Genomic DNA, 21,619 nt, shown 5'->3' with positions numbered 1-21,619 from the left:
GCGCAGACTAGCAGAACCACAGACAGTCAGACAGTTTGAAGTTACCCATCCAACAAATTAATGAACAAACCCTTTGAGCAAATTTGTACTGGCAGCTTGAGTTTATACTGGTTTAGTGCTTTGAATCATTAGATCATGATGGGTTTGATTTGGTACTAGATATCCTAAAATTTGAATTACTCTTTTATAGTCCACAACACAGGGAACATGCTCACTGTGTGCTCCTGACAATTACAAAGTAGTTTAGAAGAGGAAGTTTATATAATAATATGGTTTTGCGAATACTCTTTTCTAGCTGGCTTCAGTTGTTTAGCTTTCCAGGAACCTGTTTACTAAAAATTCCCTTTGCTCAAATGCATTGTTTCAGATTAATTATGTCAGATGTACACTTGAACTAAAAAAATTAAAAAAAAAAAAAAAGGTTGACCTGAACAGGTAAAATGTGCACAATACTCAGCCACACACTTAAACATAAGCATTATCCAAATTTACAACTGCCTAACAAAATTACTTGTTATAGATCAGCTACTCAACAATTTCTCAGGTGTCCTAATTTGTAACAGAGCTCAACAGCAACAGTTCCTATTTATTTCAGTAGGAGTTGTGTATTTCAACAGTTTGTATGATTAAACAAGCAATGTTTAAAAATGGTCACTGCTAGCTGCTTCATGCCCTTCTCTATTTTCATTAGGTGTTAATATTAAGCAAAGAAGATCAGAAATGCATCAAAAATCTTCTATTATTCCTTTAGATCCTTTAACACATTGGTACTTCCAGTTCTTGAATGTTTCTCTCCAAGATATCAGCTGTCCTCCATTATTTGCTTCAATAGTGGTGTTTCTCCTTAGTATTTTAGTCTTGCTGTGTTTATTACAAGAATGGGTAAATAGAGTAGTAAATGCAACACAATAAATGTTTATATGTCTAGGTTATGGTCTCCTGTTCTATTTTTACCCAGCTAGAACTGCTTATATTCTCTTTCCACTACCTACCTTATATTGCTCCAATTTACCTATAGATTCTTCATGCTCCTTAGGGCCCTCCCGTTTTAATTTAAGAAAATAAGAACACATTACCTCAGTCTTTAGTTGAAGTAAAATCATCCAAATCAGTGGTTGTTATATGCCTCTTGCTCACTATGACTGTGGCCACTGCTGGTAGAGGTAGCAGAAGCTGCAGTAGCAACAGCTTTCAGTATTGGCCAGGACAAGATGTTTGACTATTCAGGAATTATTTAGCCAGCACTTTGCTATGGCACATTTATATTAGAATCTGGGAATCTCAATCTAGGTATTCAGCACAGCATGGGTTCCAAAAGCATCTCTCCATTTCTGAGCACTTCAGAAAGCTGCATCCTGATCACAGCATTTCTTTCTTTAAGATTCATGTCTGTCACCTGTGAAGAAGGAAAACAATCTTTTGAATGACTTCAAATATATGTGCCTTAATAATTTTTTAATTCATTTTAATGTTCTAGAATAAAATTTTTCACCTACAGGATGCATTAAAAGCAACTTGGTTTGATATACTTATATTTGTGAGGGGGTTTTTTAGCCTAAAAAATATGGAAGCAGTAGTCCTCATTATTTTAAAAATTTCTTTTTGAAATCTACTGTGGATTTAATTTGTAGAACAGAAAATAAAAATGTTTTTCATCACTGCAGTTCTTCTAGAATATTCCTCCATTCCTTGCAAACTATGAAGCAAAGAACCTTAAAAAGAGGTACTGTATGTTTTACCTTAGTGACAGACCAAAATATAAAAGAAGGCAGCGTAACCACTTTTGCAACACATCTGTTAACTGTTACACAATAATCATATCCCCCATTCTTTTAAAACTAATTTTACAAAGAACAACTTGGCGTTCTGTCTTCTCATATAACAGTTAGAATAAATTTTCCTGTACTGTGCTTCATAGTAAATTCTTGCCAAAGTTTTTAGCATCATGCTATTGAATTGTTGTAATAACAACTCACCTTCTTTTTTATTTAGCTGGTTTTCACTGAGCTGTATTATTCCACACATGTTCTTCTTCTGGAAGTTTTTATTCCAGAAAGCCTTTGAAGAGTGGGAAGCTCTGAAGCTCTTGAAATTTATGTGGATGTAGTGTGCTTTCTTGTATGTTGGCTTTTACTGCTGCTCACATTCTTTTATTTCCGGGTAATCGGTGCAATGAGTTTGCCAGGTTTTCATGAAAAGGCAATACACATTATCCAGAAATTGCAACACAGTATCAGTTTCTGTCGTATTTAACATTTTTTTCCCTCTGCTGTGTCTTAAATTAGAAATGCAATTTATGCATCAATATCTTTTCTAGCAGATTTTAAAAATATTGGACACTGTCAGAATTCCATTTACCTTGTAATGAGTACTGAAGTTAGTTCTTTGGGTCAAGACAGAGATATTATTACAGATTCTGCACCCTTTGAGATATATTTGACATGCTACTGAAACAGTAGCATGAGCTCATTTCTCTTGTGGCTCATGCTGGGAAACATGGAAGCTCTTTTTTTTACTTTACATCTTGCAGTCAGTTTATTGAAAAGGCACTTGTTAGTTCCAAAGGCATGCATGAGAATTCCTCAGGTTTGCTAACCTGTTTTTTTCAGTTCCTAATTATTTTCTATCATTACTCTCAAAATATGTTGGACTCAGTTTTCTGGGACATGAGCAATAATGATGAAAGAGCACACGAGCATAAAGACTGAAAACACAATGAAACTACTTGAAGTCACAGAATAGCTAAAATTTAAGAGATCAATTACATACATATGGTTCTTTGTGACATTTAATTCTCAAATCATAAAGTTTTCCTCAGCTTTCTAATCACGTTATCCATTCTCCCAAATAATTAAAGGTACTAATTTTGAGTCGCTGTGCAGAATTGAAGAGAATTCAGAGCAAACAATGTTTTCTTTTCTGATTGTTTTTGTTAAAGTACAGCAAAGCAGAAACCATACCAACTCTCTGACTACCACAAGGACAGAGCACAGTTACAGGCCACATAGGAAGGCACATTAACCAACCCATGGGAACGTAGCAGGAGCTACAGCAATCAAACATAACCCAAGGCACATGCTCCAGCTCTGAGGTGCTTCAGCAAACCAGCATGACTGCTTTTAGCCACAAAGCCAAACACCTCGTTGTGCAGCACAGCACACAGCACTCTCAAGCTACCCAGTACAAAAGACATTCTCCCAACAGAGCACACACACACAACATGGCACTCCCATGTCTCCATCCAGCTTCTGTTTAATGTTTAAATCCGCCCTGATAACTTTTGATCACTTATCAAATGCTGTGTTTCAGGAGTAGAAAGAAGATTGCAGCACCTGTCATCCCACTCTTGATCTATGCTACTCCTATGCTGGCCATGGTGGGATATTCCATGATTTGTAAGGTTCGTGCTCCCTACAGTGTTGTTAACTATGCCAGGGCCATTGCTTGCTTAACAGGTTCTGTAACAGAATAGCATGAAGATGCAAATACCATAATAGTTCAAACTGCTTTTTCAATTCCCTCTAAAAGAATTAACATGTTAATGACGTGGATGCTGTGCTTTGCATTTCTACTCCTACAGGCACATTTATAAAAAGCAATAGTTAATCCTTCAAAATACGTGAAATAAAAATTTTGTTCTCAATTCAGTATTTGTTTGGGTTATTCTCTGGAGTTAAATTGAAAGTATAACCTTTCAACAGGTATTTGTAGCATAGCATGCAAACTTAATGCAAATTGAATGTATAATCCTTCATTTGAGTTTTCATGGCAATTTCTTCAGTTGTCCTTCTGTAATGTTTCTCTAAGGTGTGAGGAACAGTTTTCCCAAGAAGTAAAATCTGCTGATTTATTTTGGTCAGGAGCCTCATTGCCTTTCTGAACTGTATTTATAGACATACAAAAACATTCTTGGTTCTAATGTTGGTCCTAACATCCTTCCCTTTGAATGGCTGCAGCTTCCCTTTCCCCTGCTTTGTGGGCCCTACACCACTCCCCTCACTTCTTAGGCTCCTGGATGACAGTGGGTCTCAAAGTGGTGTGAGGAAAGGCCTCTGTTACCAGGTCTGCACCAGGCTACCATTGGTGGCCAGTAGGCTTGCTGGGAACAGGAACTATGCTGGGAAAATAGGAGTGAGGAATCATTATTGGACACATTACTGGAATGATACGGGGTGAGGATTCAGTTGTCCTATGAATACACCAAGGCTGTGGACACACCACCACTACCACCCCCAAAAAGCAGGTAGGAATTAAAATGATAAAAGAGGTGAACAAAATCTCCCAGCAATGAAGAATGTGGCAGATTCAGAGGACCACATTCAAGGAACTCCCTCAGCAGACCATGATACTGTCATTCTCACAGCTTCCTTTCTCCCACTGCCCATTAGAGAAGGAACAGCAGCTATCATGAGCTGGGGAATACATGGAAGCTGGAAGGGGGGGGTTGGGATATCAGACTGCAATACACAGGGGAAGCAAGAAAAGGACAGAATCCAGCCATGCTGTGGAAGCCTCCAGATCTTACCTAAGAGTCACTGGAACATTGCCTTGATCGCCACTGCAGAAACTGCTTCAGAGGATGAAAACCACTAGTTTAGAAGAAGGGAAATTTGGAAGGGGTTTTAACAGTGAAAACAACAGGGAGGGTTACCCCACAGGACAGTGGATATCAGATGTTAAACAAGCATCTGATTATGCTGCCCTGTAGGATACGTCCATCTTACTACTAATACAGCTAATGCTCACATATAATACTAGTGCTGGTTTTCTCATTCTAAGGTTTTAAATACAAAATGCACTAACCAGTACTGCTGGTGGTTACTCCTGCTCAACCCACAAGTAACACTGCATGACTGGAGTGTCCCTTCCCTACAACTTTTTCAATAAAAATATCCCCCAGTTATGGATTTAACGTTCAATCCTAGGTATACAACCGGTTCCGGTTGATTTCCACTGAATTTATCACATGCCAGTAAAACACATGTTCTGTAAAAATGAGTGGTTTTATTTCCTCTTTTTTTTCTACACACACAATTTTTCAGCCACTCTTCCACCAGCACACAATGTTGCCTCCATCCTCTGCTCACAGATGGACCTTGTATTTTTCACTGACTATTTACAAAAGGTTGGTAATCAGTCCTGTATGTGAAGTAAATGAAATCAAAAAGGTAAATGTACTCTGGCAACTGTTTCTTAATCTGTTTCCTATCATGGGGGCCAGAAATGCATGTAAATCTCCCTGTGTCTTCAGAAAGTTATTTATATATTGGGACTGGCTGAATGCCCATTTCTTTATATCTTTCTGTCATTCATTAATTTTTTTCAGCAATAAACTAGTGTACAAATATGAATTACTGGCAAGCCTTAAAAATGTGATACATAACTATGAAGTTGCAGATTATAGATAGTCACAGCACATACTCAAGAAAAATTGCAATGTTTGTTGCAGTGAATATGAACCGTGGGTTTTCACCCTTGTTAAAAAAAGTCAAATAAATTTTTATTTAAAAAAAAATTATCAAAGACTGACTGAAGTAGAGGAATAACTGATACCAATAATAATGTTGTCAAGGGACGAGACAACTTCTTATAAAGGCAGATGATACATAGTACTGACACTAGAGCAAGAATTTGCTAAGATGCTGTTTCCTTTTGAAAGGCTCCATGATGATACAAACTCCTTTCAAAAATATTTATGAAAAAATGAAACAATTAGCTTGTTTTGCTAAATAAATCCTTAATGATGCAAATTTTACATTCATTTATCAGTGCTAACTTGATCTCAACTTTTTTCTATCCTCAAGTGTTAAAATCAAACTGCAGCTTCTAACACTTCCTGTTTGTTCTGTTACCTCCTTGGTGGAGGTGTTGGTTTTGGGTTTTTTAGTCCAATCTTTAGTTTTAATTTTTAATGGGGGGGAACTATTTTCTTTGAAACCATTATTGCCAGCATCATGGAAATCAGTAAGCATACTTAGGCAAAAAACTCCTATCTAAACAACCCAACAAAAGAAAACACAAATCAAAACCAGTTTGGCACATGCTTCTTACTAAACCAAACGAGAATGGCTCCACAATTCTTAATGCAGTCCATAAGCAGGCACTTCCCTTTTGAACAATAAAGTTTTACATCTTTTTTGCCAGTGGTGTACTTTGCTTTTTAATATACTATATATTTCCCTGACACTTTGGCTAAAAGTAAAATCTGCTGCAGTTTAAGTATGTTATTTAGATTTTTGATATAATGCCAGCCTGGACACACATATATTCCATTATCTTCTATCCATCTCATCACAATGGTAACGCAGAAGCAAGAAGTGAGTCTCTCTCCTTCCATTCTGTACTTCGCTGGTGTTTCCATCTGCTCTAAAAGGCTGTGACCAACTGTTCCACCTACTTTACTGTGAGTTTGCTTAAACATTACTCTTGGATGTCTTCATTTTCTTATGTCAGCTGGTGTCCTTATGACTGCTTCACAAGGGAGTTTGTGTATTGTTATCTGAACTGTTTATCTAAATTAAGTTCAGCACTTCCTCTTGATTGTGACAGAGATAAACTGCTGGCTGATGTTTTTCAGGGAGGGAAATATTTTCTCCTGGGACTTCAAGGATATGGGAGACATACACTATATTACTGAAGTTCCAAGGATATGAAATAACACATAGCATTACGTAACAGAGGATCAAATGAACAGAACGTACATTGAAACATCACAATCAAAACACGTAGTGAAATCATCTTTTCCCCCAATTTTTAAGACCTCTAATAGAAGGTCATAGCTAACCAGCACTTAAGAGTCAGTCCTTCAAGTATCTGTAGGTGCTCCATGCCACACTGAAATTTCATAATCATTACAGATAGCATGCTCCTAAAGCTCTTGGCTACAATATGCCACTAAACACACTTTTTCCAAAATCAAAGATCCCAATTATCCACTGGAACGAAGAAATAACCTGTAACAAGCAAGCAGGACCCTGTTCTTAATTTTAAAATTATACAGCTTAGATTAGTAAAAATAAAAAATATTTTAAAACAGATATTCCTTAAATCTTAGACTGCTTTTCAAAAAAGCTCTTCACTACTCTGAGCAATTTTCTTCTACTGAAAACTTTAAGGGACATAAATATAAATGAACACATAGAAAAATGCCTCAAAAACAGGGTCAGTCATGGAAGCTACTTTTGTTGGCACTACTTATATAGTCCATTACATTTTTATTCACCATAAAATTTTATTAAGTCCTGTTATTTTTGTTGGTTTCTAGGTGTCATCAATTTTAATTACAATTGCTTTTTTTTTGTTTTGTTTTGCTGAGTTTGAATATTTTTAATCTATCCCTTTTATCAACCAAAAAAAGAAATCAACTTAATTTCTGTCACAGTGTACTTACCATACAGCTACAATTCTCCACATAAATTAAAGCAAATTAAAATGTATTTTACATTAGATGAAAATGTGTAGAAAAAGATAAAGCTACAGAAACTGAAGCAGGCTAATTATAAACAAAGCTAATAGCTTAATTATAAAGCTTACCATAAAAAAAACAAAGACTAAGAATAAAAATCTTAACAATGGTAAAACCCCCATTCTCTTATTCAGACAGTCACATGTGAACCCTTACACATTTCATAATATCTGCACACCTAAAATACAAATATTTAAGGCTGTTTGCCCTTGGCTTGTTCCTTGGCCATTTTTAAGTGCCCTAACAGAGTCTCAAAATTCTGCTCCATACCTTTAGGGAAGAAGAAACTGTATCAACCTACTGAAGACTTTTTTCTTCTTTTTACTCTACTGTCCTTCTGCTTGGGTTAAATATAAGCATAAAGAACATAGAATTGTCCCAGATATTAGTGCTATTACTCTTTCCTGCTGCTTCTGTTCATGACACCATATGGCCAACAATCCTATAGTTACCTGTAATATACATTAAATCACTGATTACTGCTTAGAGAGGCCATAAGCTACAAGGCATGAAGCACTGCCCGCAACAATAGCACCCCATAAAAGAACCCTCAGAACTAGCACGAAGTTGAATAAATGGAAAAAAATTATTCAAATTCTAGAAAGGACGTAGGTCTATTCCAGCAACTCTGTTTAAGGAAGTCACCTGTCTCCAATTTCTTTCTTGACCCTCCATATGATGCGAAGCAGCAACAGAGAAGTTCCTTCAATATTGACACATTTTTTTATGTTGAATTACTTGGCAAAATTTTAAATTTTGTCCAAAACCAGAAGTTTGAACCTACAGCGGAAATTAGAGATTTATTTTAAGTAATATCAATACTTAAGAAATTATAAGTTTTGACAAATACTAAGGAGGTCTATTAAATTCTTAACTAGCAGTATACTGCCATTTCTAGCTTTACCAACTGAAGGTAAAGAAATGGGGAGTGTGCACCTGGAGGACAGATATCCTGATATCTGCCTGGAACAATCTCTGCTCCCCTTTGAGTTCCTTTGTTTTGGCTTGTTTAGTTTTGAGCTGCAAGAACTCTGCAAATGGGTGTTGCCAGCTTCTGGCAGCCATATGTGTTGCCTACCATCTGTTTTCATTCCACTGCACTATGGAGACAAACATACTTTATTTTTAGTGTTCTACATTTCCTGATGTTGCACATAATAGGGATATCTCACACATAGGTCACTAGACGTGAAAAATCTTCCATGGATAACAGATGAGTAAAGGCAACAGATTATCATACAGGACCAGATAAGAAAATTTTCATTACTTACTTCTCAATGTAAGCAAGAATATAATTTACACTGAAGTTTGCTCGATTCCTGCATACCTGTGCTTTCCTTCCACGCTGCCTAGAAGGGGCTTCCTTCATATGTTTTAAAGACATATCTTTTCAGCAACTTCCTCCGGTGTAGGAAATTACTACCAATAATGAAGTGGGTTGTCTCTAATAGTTGCTATTTTGCATGCAGCACTCAGCATCAAAACAGGATACAAAGAAATTAATAGTACCATCAGCTCTAAGACAGAAAACTGTGCTACAAATGCCTGCTTGAAAGGAGGAATTCTGTGCACAGGTTCCCATATAGTTCTGTTGGAAACCACGCACTCCAAAATCAGTTTGCAAAAATTAACTGGGTAGTATAGTATTTATGTAAATTTTGATTGAAAAGATTTCACTGTTACGCCTCAACTTTGGAAGGCACCCATGGCACGCTGGACAGCTAGTTGTTCTTTAAAATGTAACAGACTAAGCTGAATTCTTGAAAACATTGCTGATTTTACCTGTATTAAGTCATACATTTCTTAATTTAACCCCATTTAACCTCCACCTCCTCAAACTTGTAAGAAGTTGAGTAAGCACTGACTTACATGTGCCCTGATCAACACCTACTACTCATCCAGTATCATATCATTGCCAGCATAACTTAATACCCATACTTTTAGAGTAGACTGCAGTACAGATCTTTCCACCATGTAATATTGCAAATTCAGAATAGTGTAAGTTAATATTAAGCAACTATGGATGAGTAATTACCTCCCGTTTAAAAAAACAATACAAAAACGTATTAAGATTTGCACTAAAATGGAGATCAGCAGAGAAAATTAGTGCCTTTATAACAGCTTATGCAGGAAGAGATTCAAAGTGTTCACTGTTTATAGGGTACTCCAAAAGACACCTGAAGGAGTTACATTTAAATTTTTCATATTAGCTCTATACGGTCTGAGCGTTTTACTTATTAATCCTTTCATAAAATAAGCACTTCTATTCATTGCATGTGATCTTACAAACACAGAAGTACTTTTTCATTAAATAGATTGGTAAGGCATTTTTCAATCTTTCAATTCATTTAAGCATTTTAATAATGGACTTCAATTACTCTCCTCTTTTATTAAGTTATCTGCAGCTCTTACTCTTCCCCCAGAGATTCTGACCAAAAGTGAGAAAATTACTTTATCTTACTACTTTTAAATTTATTCTGCCTTCTGTTTTCAAATTATCAGACGCAGTTAAGGAATTCTGCAAGTGCTCAAGGTCCTTATAAGTAACAGAATGCAAAAACATAATTTCTGTCTTAAAGCAGTAACTTTTTCAGCTATCAAAATATGAAGTGGAAACATTTTTGTGGATTGGTTTCACTGAGTCTTCTTTTTCCTTTTTTTCTTTCAAGACAGTATATATTTTAGTCTAAAATACTTTTCTGTTGGTTCCCATCAAAATGTCAGAAAAAGCATTTAGCTGAAACCAAATGCAGGAGTTTTGAACGGAGACTGGCAAATTCACCTTGCATTAGCCAGGTACTGATGAACAACCTTCCACACAGTACCCTGTCACTGTGTTGCTCTGTCTAAGGGAGCGAGACCCTTCCTTTCTAATCCCCCTCATCAACTGTCAATTTACATTCAGAAGTATATAATCCATCATACATCATTCTCTCACTCCTAAACTGCCATAATCTACCACTTTTTAAGATGCTTGTGTGATCATTTTGATGCCTGCATTCACTGTGCCTTTGCAGTTTCCTAATAAAATATGAATAGTTTTGTATTTCCTTAGATTTGTTGAAAGGTCAGTAAGCATTTATTTCAACAAAAATTATTTTTGACAATAATTTCAAATATACAGAGGTTGGAAAGGTCAGAAAATATAAGAAAAACTTTAAAAACACTCATCTTGAGAACATCAACCCTAATTCTCACTTATTTTGAAATAAAACTACAGTTTGAACTTTGCATTTTAGTCCTATAATAGAAAATTTCTTGTATCCAGCCACAGCCTTCCTCAGATTCTCTGATAAAGACTATCTAATTTGAACATTCACTCCATGCTTTATTCACAGCATTGCAACATCTGACATCTCCTAGATGGCATTTTTTCATTTTTTTATTATATGACTGAAAATAAATTTAAACACTGCATTAATGAACAGAAAATTTGTATATATTTTTACATCAAATTTAAGTATAGTATTCAAAGCAACTCAAAACAATAGCTTAAGAAGATTTCAATCTACATGCCTACTTTTAAAAAGATTTATTAAGCAAATCTGAATTTGTATCATTAAAAAGTATTTATAATTAATAACCTATTTTTTCATAGAAAAAAATTGTGACTTCTTACTCAGTTTTTAAGTCTCAATTTCATACCAAAAGCTATGACAATTTTAGGTACATGTGACCACTTCTTTCAAAATTAGTTTCTAGCAACCTTCAGGCTTCCAAATATTTCTAGGTATTAAACACAGTTTTAATACTTAGATTGCAACAAAGAAATTTTGAAGTAATCTTGAAACTAACTTAATTTCAGCACTTCTGATATTACACAAAATCACATTTTTCTTTAAAATGTCTAAATTTTCTGTTATTCTTTAAAATATTTTAAGATCATCAAAAGCATCTGTTGTAACTGGGAAACAGAATTCAAACTGTTTTTCAAAGTAGATTATTAAAAAAAACCCCCAAAAAACAGCAAGCCAATCCCAAAACTCCAAATTAAAATCAAGTACAACTGCTTTGTGCTCCTATAGTCGAGTTTTGCTTCCTAAAAATTATTTCGTTTTCATTGTAAAGTTTAAGAAAAGATACTTTATGGTTCAATGCCTTAATTTTGGTGTTTGTTTTTACAGACAAAGAGGTTTTCATTGTGATGTTTACCTATTCAATACATGTGCAGTTTCAAGTTGGTTTAATGGAAGCAGTGAAACAGGAAATAAGCTGCCAGCAGGATGAAGAAAAATTGCCAACCAAATCTTCATGTTGTATCCATAGTATAATGTCTTCAAGGAATCCAAAGTACATCTCTGCAGTTCAGATTCTCAGAGGTCACTGAGCTTTATAATTATCTCCAAGCAATTTTCTCCACATCCTGTTAAGCTCTCTCTAAACAGCTGTGTGTGTTGCCATGCAGCTTCACCATCCCCTCCATTTAGAACTGCTTCCAACATAACTTCCGTTGCACCAGAAAAATCTGAATAGGAGCAAAGATTTTTATCTATCGGAGGAAAAGATAAATAATTCAGTAAGCCACTGTTCCAGATGGTATATAATGCTAGAATGCATGTTAAAAAGTATACTTTGTAATGGATGTTTAAGGATCTCAGTTGCGCCTACTCAAATTCATCTGTCCATTAGTGGCAGGGAAAAAAACCAAACCACCAGCTACAAATTTTTAGTTATTATTTGTTTAACACTCATGTTCAGAGGACCTAGTCAGGATTGATGCCACCAGACATAGAAGCATCTGTACTCAGCATTGGTGAGGCCATACCTCGAGTACTGCGTCCAGTTCTGGGCCCCTCAGTTCAGAAAGGATATTGAGGTCCTGGAGCAGGTCCAGAGGAGGGTAACTAGGCTGGTGATGGGACTCAAGCACAAGTCCTGTGAGGAGAGGCTGAGGGAGCTGGGGCTGTTCAGCCTGGAGGAGGCTCAGGGGAGACCTCATCACTCTCTACAACTCCCTGACAGGAGGGGGGAGCCAGGTGGGGGTTGGTCTCTTTTCCCAGGCAACTATCAGCAAGACAAGAGGGCATGGTCTTAAGCTGTGCCAGGGGAAGTTTAGGTTAGATATTAGAAAGAATTTCTTTACAGAGAGGGTGATCAGACATTGGAACGGGCTGCCCAGGGAAGTAGTGGATTCTCCATCCCTGGAGATTTTTAAAAAGAGACAGGATGTGGCCCTCAGTGCCATGGCCTAGCAACCGCAGCAGTAGTGGATCTAGGGTTGGACTTGATGATCTCGGAGGTCCCTTCCAACCCAGCTGATTCTATGATTCTAAGATCTATCATTCGTAGTAAAACACTATTGTCTTGTATGCACTCTCTTGCTCTTGCCAGCCCTGCTCTGTTGCAGGTAGGGTTGTATATATTAATAAAACTGGTTTTGTACCAGTGTTAATTAAACGCACAGTATTTTCTTGACCTTGCTAGGAAAGAAACATTCAGTTGGAAAAGTGAAAAAGTATTCGCATTTCATTTTTAGTATTTGCACAGTACTTTCTCCATATAAACTATTTATTTCTAGTTACACCTCTGCTGCGTGACATAATTAATTATTTAAATTTTACACTTACCTCCCATCAGAGCAATTTCTGCTTTTGGAGAGCAAAGTCTCCACTGTATTCTTCCACTCTGAAAAGTCTGACTGCTTGTCCTAACTGAAATGTTATCTATTTTTAGACCGACTGACTTGCACTCAAACTTCCAGCTGATGGAAGCAGAGGATGATCCTTCTTTTCGGGCTAAATAAACCTAAATGGAAAGAAGACATGTCAAAAACTGAGATGACCAAATCAAGATTTGGTCAAAAACTGAGATGACCACAAACATCGAATTAACAAGGACACAAAAATCTTAAGATAACACACTTTCATTCTCTGTCAAGCCTCTGAACCTTTAAAACTGTACTAAATACAATTTTATATATTAAAATTCCTTCATCCTTAAGTTTGTTCTACAGTTAGGTAATGGTACATCTTCATAGCCCTTCACTAGGGAACACTAAACTATTTCAACATACACAGTAAAGTCCAAGCCACAAAAACATCTAACTTATTATTTTTTAAAGACGCAGACTTCTGGGGTTTTCTGTAATGCACAGGCCCCTACACTTAAGTTGCTCAGTGTTGCTGATGAAGAAAACTGTGTCATCAGTAGATTCCTCAGCTGTGGCTGCTGGTTGCACACTACTTCTCCTAGGACTTGACATGTCTTGGTTAAAGCATATCACCCATGACAGCCATATATAAATCCTTCATTAACGTTATTTCAACTGTTAGAACTTTGCATAACCTAATTTAGTCCCAATGCTGTTCTAAACTTCACCTGGCTGAACAGTCTCTCTCCCATATTAACGTTCATTAAAGTTCTGTGAACCTTCATAAGAATTTTGTAACAAGCATCTGACAGTTTATCTATTATTAACAAACCAAGGAAGCGGACATTACTGATTAAAGAGTGAAAACTGCTGTGATTCTTTTGGAAATATAGGTTAAGGAAACTCGGAAAAATTCCGTAATGTCCAGGCTTCTGATTAATGTCATACTGAATGGACTTAGCTCTTTATTTTTTAATCCTGAAAGAACAACACAGAATAAAATGATATATAAACACAGCAGTATGTTTTACTAAAGATCCCACTCTAATATGAGAATCTCATTGGCAGATTATAAAACAGAATTTAAGTGTTCTTATTTCCATGTTTAAGAAAGCTCAAAAACCCCAAAGGTGTGATGTGTCACACTGAAGATCACCTATGAAAATCTAATGATTTACCCTGTTTTCCTGTGAATATAATATTAATGTTCATGAAGGTGCTGATCTCCACAGGTTTTTTTAGAGTATCTCAGGTAGTTCTAGCAAGAGCTTTCCCTTGATCAGATCTTATTGAACTGCTGTATTTGAGCAAGGAAGCCAAAACATTCCATTAAATACTACTTGGTTGAGGTGCACTACAAATAGGTTTTTATCCCTAAAAGCCTTAAACATTAGCCTGTTTTGTCTTCCATTATAATATTCCAGCACTTAGTCAGAAAAAAAAGAAGAAGTTTTCTTTTGTGTCTTTTTGACTGTCCTCTAACTTTCAAACTCAGCTGTTTTGTTTCCGGAGTTATTTGAAAGAAGTCTGAATTCAGAGAAAAAACCCAAACCAACAAACCAACTCATTCAAATTCTCTTTCTTCGGAGCAATTCTTCTGGAAAACAAACCATTTAGAAATACATGGATTTCAGATCTACAGGTTCTTACACTCTTATTATCACCTACTGTGGTCTGCTTGCTTGAGCCCTGGATGCCAAGTTATCTCTGGGTAATCTGATTGAATCTGTGATTTGTACCTGTTTGCATTGTGTAGCATAAAGTCAAGTGACACTGAATAGCAAGAAAATACACAAATATGATGGAGATGGCTACTATCAGATTGACCAAGATGATCGTTTATTTGAATCATTCCGATCAACAACATCGCAAAGACAGAATACGTAGCTGATGGTTATTTTCTATTACTCCTGGGCTAATACCTACAGATACATTTTCTGTGGCTTTTAGATTTAAATTCCTTTCCATTCATCACATAGTAAATGATAAACTAAGTATTTCTGTAACGGTTCTTTTGGCTCTTAAGTTGTTGGACAGCTGCTGAACCAAATTCCAAAGCTGTATCTTGCAGAGTTATTAGAGGAGTCACAAAAATAACAGGCAAAAGCCAAACAACCTTTCCCCCTGCTGCTGTCTCCCATAATACAAACAACCCCTAACGAAAAGTCATTTTAAACTCCTAGATTCTTACACAAACTTTCTGCAGGATGTAATTCCTGCAGAACTAACACACCTTCCCCACAAGCTTGAGAGACACCTGGAGCTGTAGCTCCTAATTTCTCAAGGCCTTTGTCTCATCCTTTAGAGGTGCTGCTGAATACAAGATTAAAGTCTTTTCACCAGGCCTTTTAAATTGGTCGCACCCTGTTTCATCTGATTAGTAGAGGTGATCAGAACTGTAGTTTAGTTTCATTGCAAGGACAGTATGTTTCTTGCAAAAGCGAGGATGTGATCACTGCAAATTTGAAAATATAATGTGCTATCGGATTTTTAGCAGATCCTAGGAAAGCAAAGAACAGCTGTCACTCACTCTGAGTTTTTGTTACTTCTCTTCTACTGTTAGCATACCCTGTTGTGACACCTTTTATATTTTTCTCCCATTTCTTCCCTTTTTCTTTCTCCTTTTTGTAGCATAACCTCTCCAAGCTATTCCCTTGTTGGATTTTGCAAGTCAGTTTAGACCCAGCACAGAAAACCTTCAGAAGGCAGGCAGTTACATACCTAACTCCATTTTCATCAATGCAAGGTATAACCACTGCCTAAGCTAGAAAAATGTTTGGTCAGAGACCCTTCAGACTAGTAAAATGGCAGGGGAAGAAAGCAGTGACATGCTATAACCCCTGCCAGGAATGTTCAGTTCCACAGTTGGTTGCTGTTATGGGAAAAGCTGTTTGCTAGTAAAACACTCTTCCCATCTCACAGGATTCAGTTCTCAAATTTAGAGCATACGACTCTTCTGCTGCTCAGTGTCTTGACAGATGGGAAGGATTCTGGGCAGGGTATACAATAATCTGGATAACTGACAGGTTTTTGCCTTCTTGCAGATGGAACTATAATATTTAGGATGACAATTTCTTCCTTTGTGTATCAAGGAGATATGATACTCTGTAAAGCTATTCTCCAAAACAACAACAAAAAAATCCTTTTTTTCTTCTTTTTTTTTCTTCTTTTTTTTTCTTTTTTCTTTTGAGAGAAGTACTGCTTTTCAATAAAACAGCATTTTCCCAAAAGCATAAGAAGGAAGCCATTTTTTAAAATTTGGTGCTCTGGCGAGGACTTTGCCTATCTGTAGAGAATTTGGTCATCCTTTCTGAAAGACAAGCTAAATTTATTTCCAATTTCTTAAATCATCTGGCAGTCTTACCTGAAGCTTAACAGTAACATTTACTAACATCAGCTAAATTCTATGGGTACCAAGAGAGGTTTTGATACCAAACGTTGGCAAGGGTTTTCTATTTTATTAGAGTTATACTTTTACGGTAGATTATATACTTTTAATAATTGCTATTCTTACCATTTTCCAATCTGTTTCAACTTTTCTCCAAACAGATTCTGCCTTCCAAACACCTGCTTCCCAGCCACTTATTTTTTCATTGTTATTGGAAATCCGTGTATAACTATCATCTACTATATTGTAGGTGAGGTGGAAGAGTTTAGATGTCTTCTCCTTTTCAGAGGGAATAAAAAGTACTTCTTTTCTTTTCTGAAAAAGGCAAAAAATACAAGCACCTTCAGTCCCCTATGCCTAAATTCCCCAAAGACTATGATACTTTTAAACAGTATGTCATAGTTTCCCAATTCAGTTTTACTGCAAGTGAAAAAAAAGTCATTTTTAAGAGAGGTCATGGACAAAAGCATTCTGTAGAACAGAAGTTTTAAACCAGTTTCCTACAATAGACCTGCACCTTTTTACAATGGGGAGCGCTAATTTTATTTTTAAAGTTTTCACGTAATCATTTTTAGTAGTAATTTTTTAACAAGTTAACATAAAATTAGCACATTTAAGTAAGAAATTAGGGGTTAAGAATAAAAAAGTTTATATGTTGAGCATATTTCTTGTGCAATCAATAAGTAAATGTTTATTTGAATAGCAAATGTAATTCTGTGACTACCATACACAGGTGCTTTGGTATGGCAGTTGACAAACCAACTTCAAAAAACTTCAAGTACAAACTTTGTAACTTTACCCTCTTATTTTTCTTAAAAAATTTCATTGTTCTTATGAGTTTCAGCAAAGCAGAAATTAAGTCTTCTAAACTATGGAGAGTTGTAATAATCTCTTAGGTTCTCAAACTTAAACAATCCTATGAAAATCAATAATTTCACTTAACTGGTTCTATTTAGGATTGTCAGTCATTCACATGTCAGTCTTGTTCCAAGATTAAGGTCACACCTTTGCATCCTGACTCAAGTTAAATACGACTACAGTTCTGGAAAACTGTATCTTAGTATAAAATAAATAAAAATCAAATCTTGCTTTTGGAAATAGTAAAAAAAATATTGATATGAAAATCAATCAAGCTTATTATTTAAGAGATTGTTTAAAGTACAGAATTCTAGTTGCTCCCACAGTGTTTTCTTGACAAAAACAGTTGGTCAAAACCTACTATCGGTTAAAAGCTGGAAGTAACTAATAATAGAAACACTTTTTTAAAGTTTTCCCAATTGTTTTCAACTGTCTTAAATTTTCTAGTTCTGTCACACCAACTATTAAAAGGAAAAATTATTTTTTATTAATTTGTAAGAACAAAACACACTTTAGATCAAGGATTCCCAAACATTACTGGAATCAACAGACAATCATCAGTTGCCCAAATTTACTTGTGGACCTCTACTGAATTCACATCAAACGTGCACCTAATGTTTTTGCATAATTCACTTGTTTTAAATCTGCTAGCTACCTAACATGAGATGCTCTTCCTCTGCAGAGCATAATCATAAAACCTCTAGTTAGCTACCTCTAAGATGGTCATCAGTGCAAAAGTTAAATACCTCTGGACCAATTTCACCTCTGGCCATTCGCCAAGCCATTGAGCCTGATGTCCTTCCACCATATTCTCCAGGTTTAGGTGTTTTAGGAGAAATAAATTCAACAAGCTCCACTATAGTCCTTTCCAAGAGCTCTCTTTTTCTACTTTCTGACAAAGACTTTTGTCTCTGGAAAAAAACACATAAGAAAAAGTAAAAAATTCAGAAAAAAATGGTATTTGTAATTCTGCTCTGGAGTGACATCAACAGGGAAAAACAGAATTGAAAAACAGGCTAAGATTTAAAATCTAGACTGACTGTTAGAAATATTAATCTTATACCACATACACAAATATAAGCCAGTTATAATTGCATGTTATTCAACAGTAGTGCTTTCTCTATGAACTTGCTATGCACTAATTATGTGGATTTTTTTTAAAACGAGGTTTGTGCTATGTTTTTAATATATTTGCTTGGATGATGAGATGCGTCCATACCATATTTGATCTCTATTTATATAGAGATATATATTCTGTACCATAGCTGTTTTCAGTATTATTTAGGGGGAAAGGAAGGTAAGTATCATTTTTGGGTCAAACTATTTTTCTCTAAGGTGGAATGATTTGGTTGGCAACAGTCTTGGTTTTGTGATTAAGCCCAAACAAAAGATTCGGTTCATCTTCAAAGAGTTATTTCACTATATCATATATAAATATGTATATCATATACATATATATATATATCATAAACAAACTATGACATTTCTATTTTTGGCCATGTCAGAAAACTGAGAAAAACTTACTTCCAGGTAAATCAGTAGAAAATAAAAAGAACTACATAACATGCTTTCTTTCCTTATATCAATTAAAAAATGGGCATTATTTTGATGCAAAATATCAGAAAATTTCATTGAGAGGCTGGTATTTTGTCTGCATGATTTTCATGTCAAATATGCAAAGCTGGCATGTAAAGCCTTTTTTTTTTTTTTTTTTTTTTTACCTGGGATAAACTCAGATGGGGCTGGAAAATTAAGTTCAACATTGAGTATGTAAATTGTTACACATCATCTTTTTTTCTGTTTTGGTGATCACCCAAGGCATGCACACTCAGCCCACTAGGACCCAAAACTTTAGGCTGATAAACATTCCAATTATCTCAAAAGCAGTTCTGACCCCAGACAGTTTTGCTATTAGAGATCACAAAAGAGATATTTCAAGATTGTTGTCTAGAACAAAAAAAACAATGTGGAACTGGGTAAAGGGAAGTAAATACAGAGAAATGATGAGAAACAGCTCCAACTGAACAAATTCCAGATGCCAAATACCAGTTCTAACACAGCAAGGGGGGAAAAAGCCCTCTGCTTGTGTTGATGGATGACAAGCAGCGATTCCAGCAGTGAAACACCAGGCCTTTCTCAATTTAACAGTTGCCTGAACACTTTGGATATGCATATGCAGTACTATAGATCTTGTTCCAGCTCAGAGGAAATTTGATATGGCTTACCCTAAGTTAACAATACCAACTACAATGTTCTTCAAGCCCCTTTGATGTAGGGGAAACCCAGTGTCAGGGGGCATCACCTCTGAAATCAGTGATGCCATGCTGAGAACTGGATGCCCTTGCTGTGCAGTTGTTCTAACAGTAGGTGAAAAAAAAACCGTTAAAGAACAGTGCTTCAACACGAAAAGGCTTCAGCAAATGGACCTCTTTATGTACAATACAAGAAATCAGTGAGATCCTCAGCTATAAACAGTACAAGTATGTTAATTCTTGCCACCCGACAGACTCCTGCATAGAAATGCTAGCAGCATGCAAGACATGCACAATGCTCAGACTCTGCAGAGAACAACACTGCCTGTGCTGGGAAAACCTGTAACTCCATTTCCTACCAATGACATTGTCATGAATAGCATCCATGTGCTGAAACGGATTTCAAGAACTCCATTATCAAGTGCCACGGCTCAAACTTCCTGCTTCTGGTTTTGTCTTTTTTTTTTCTCCTAAGATATTACCCTCATACATGCTCAGGCCCCATCTTTGTTTGGTAGACAAAGGGAATGAGAAGGAAGAGGGATTGTGAATTGCACCTTTAAAACTAGTTCTGTATCAGGTGAGTTGTGCTGTTGATGCTTCCTGAAGGACTTAAACCTATGGTTTAAGCGGATCTACTGCTAGGTTTGACATAATTTGAGGGCAGAAATTCAATTTTAAACCTTTGACAAGGAATGCTGGATCATCTCACATTAATCACCATGAAATGCTTGCAATTCAACCTAAATTACTGGTTTTGCTTGTAAGAGTTGACCTGGCTATAACTATAACCCTTTACAATCACTATCAAAAAATTGGGGCCTGGAGAAAATAAAAAGATAATTTGCTTCCCTGTCCCACCATCCCATTTCCAGTGAAAGTAGTGGAAAGTTCAGGGTCCTCTCCCCACTATCTATAGGGGTAACATACAAGGGACTGGAATAGGACAGTGCCCATACAAAGTACGAGAAAAAAAATTGTAGTCAGTGCTATCACAGTGCTGTGGTACTATAGAATAACATCAGATAGTGGGTAGCCCAGAGGCTACACACTCATTTAGGAATGCCTGACCCAGATAAAACACACACAGTATTGTTGAAAAGTAAAACAGTGTACTGAGGAGGTTAAATTATCCTTGTCTGTTATCCATTTAACAGCAAGCCACTCAACATGCTTTGAACCATCTTTGGTCTCTGCTTGGCAACTAAACAGACACGCAGAAAAATAATGGCCACAGTCATTGTTCTTTATGCAGGAAAGAGCAGCAATGACCCCTCAAATCCATTTTTGCTAACCCTGCAGCACGGGTGATAATGTATACTGCATGGCATGCTTCTCTTTAATTGTAACTTAGAAGAACTGAGCTTAAAAGACACAGTGTTGGAGCTTTGCATCAAACAACACAAAAGACTATAATCCCTCCTAGTGTGGAGCCAGTCTCCAGGAGCTGATGGGAAAAGGGAAAGTTAGTGGAGGCCTCTGTGTCAGTTATTGACCGAACAGGCTGCAGTGAAGGAAGCCATATGAGCTGAAGTGGAGACTCGTAGCAGGTTTTCATTACTCCATTCAGTCACAAGACATCTCGATAGTCCCAGGGATGAGCTGCCTTCCTCCTCTGTGACTGCACTCTGGTTAGCCTTGTCAGTGCTCCACTCTGCTATGTGACTAACTTTTCATTACTGACAAAATGATTTCAAGCCCTGGGCTCAAACATGAGTTCAACTCAATTCTTCACACTCTCAGTGTGTCGAGCCAGCAGGCTCCTAAAAAGGCATAATCTGCTTATTAAAGCATCAGCTGTATACTACCACTGGAACTACAGTTTCCATGCACAGGAATATTAGCCCTGTAAGGAAGCGAGGCCAAAACAGAACCCCCCAGGTAGTTCATGGTTTTATGATATTCTGGTAAACTGATACAAGCAAAGTCCATCCTGTTCCAACTGAGGAGTGGAAAAAAGCTTAGCAGAGAGGTTCCGCAACTGTGATTATGCAGGTATAAATGTCTCCATGTGTTTTGGGGATGTTAAGCATGAACAGTGCATATATATGCAACTGAGTCAGAGC

At 36.5% G+C, this 21,619-nt stretch overlaps 1 protein-coding gene across 1 annotated transcript in view; it reads right to left on the bottom strand.

Moving 5' to 3' along the window:
* Nucleotides 1–313: 313 nt before the first annotated feature.
* The window catches only part of NGLY1 (N-glycanase 1), a 34,321-nt gene continuing 13,015 nt past the window's right edge, over nucleotides 314–21,619 (bottom strand). Inside the window, exons 9-13 of the mRNA XM_032688303.1 lie at nucleotides 18,048–18,212; nucleotides 16,570–16,758; nucleotides 13,033–13,210; nucleotides 1,977–11,954; nucleotides 314–1,396 (exon numbers count right to left, since the gene is read on the bottom strand). Of these exons, the coding sequence (XP_032544194.1) occupies nucleotides 11,779–11,954; nucleotides 13,033–13,210; nucleotides 16,570–16,758; nucleotides 18,048–18,212 (708 nt within the window). The 3' untranslated portion in view covers nucleotides 314–1,396; nucleotides 1,977–11,778. The remainder of the gene's footprint in view (nucleotides 1,397–1,976; nucleotides 11,955–13,032; nucleotides 13,211–16,569; nucleotides 16,759–18,047; nucleotides 18,213–21,619) is intronic.

Source organism: Chiroxiphia lanceolata, chromosome 1 (assembly GCF_009829145.1).
Source record: "Chiroxiphia lanceolata isolate bChiLan1 chromosome 1, bChiLan1.pri, whole genome shotgun sequence".
NCBI lineage: Eukaryota > Metazoa > Chordata > Aves > Passeriformes > Pipridae > Chiroxiphia > Chiroxiphia lanceolata.
Note: the sequence above shows the minus strand (reverse complement) of the source record. Positions and strands in the feature narration are given on the sequence as shown.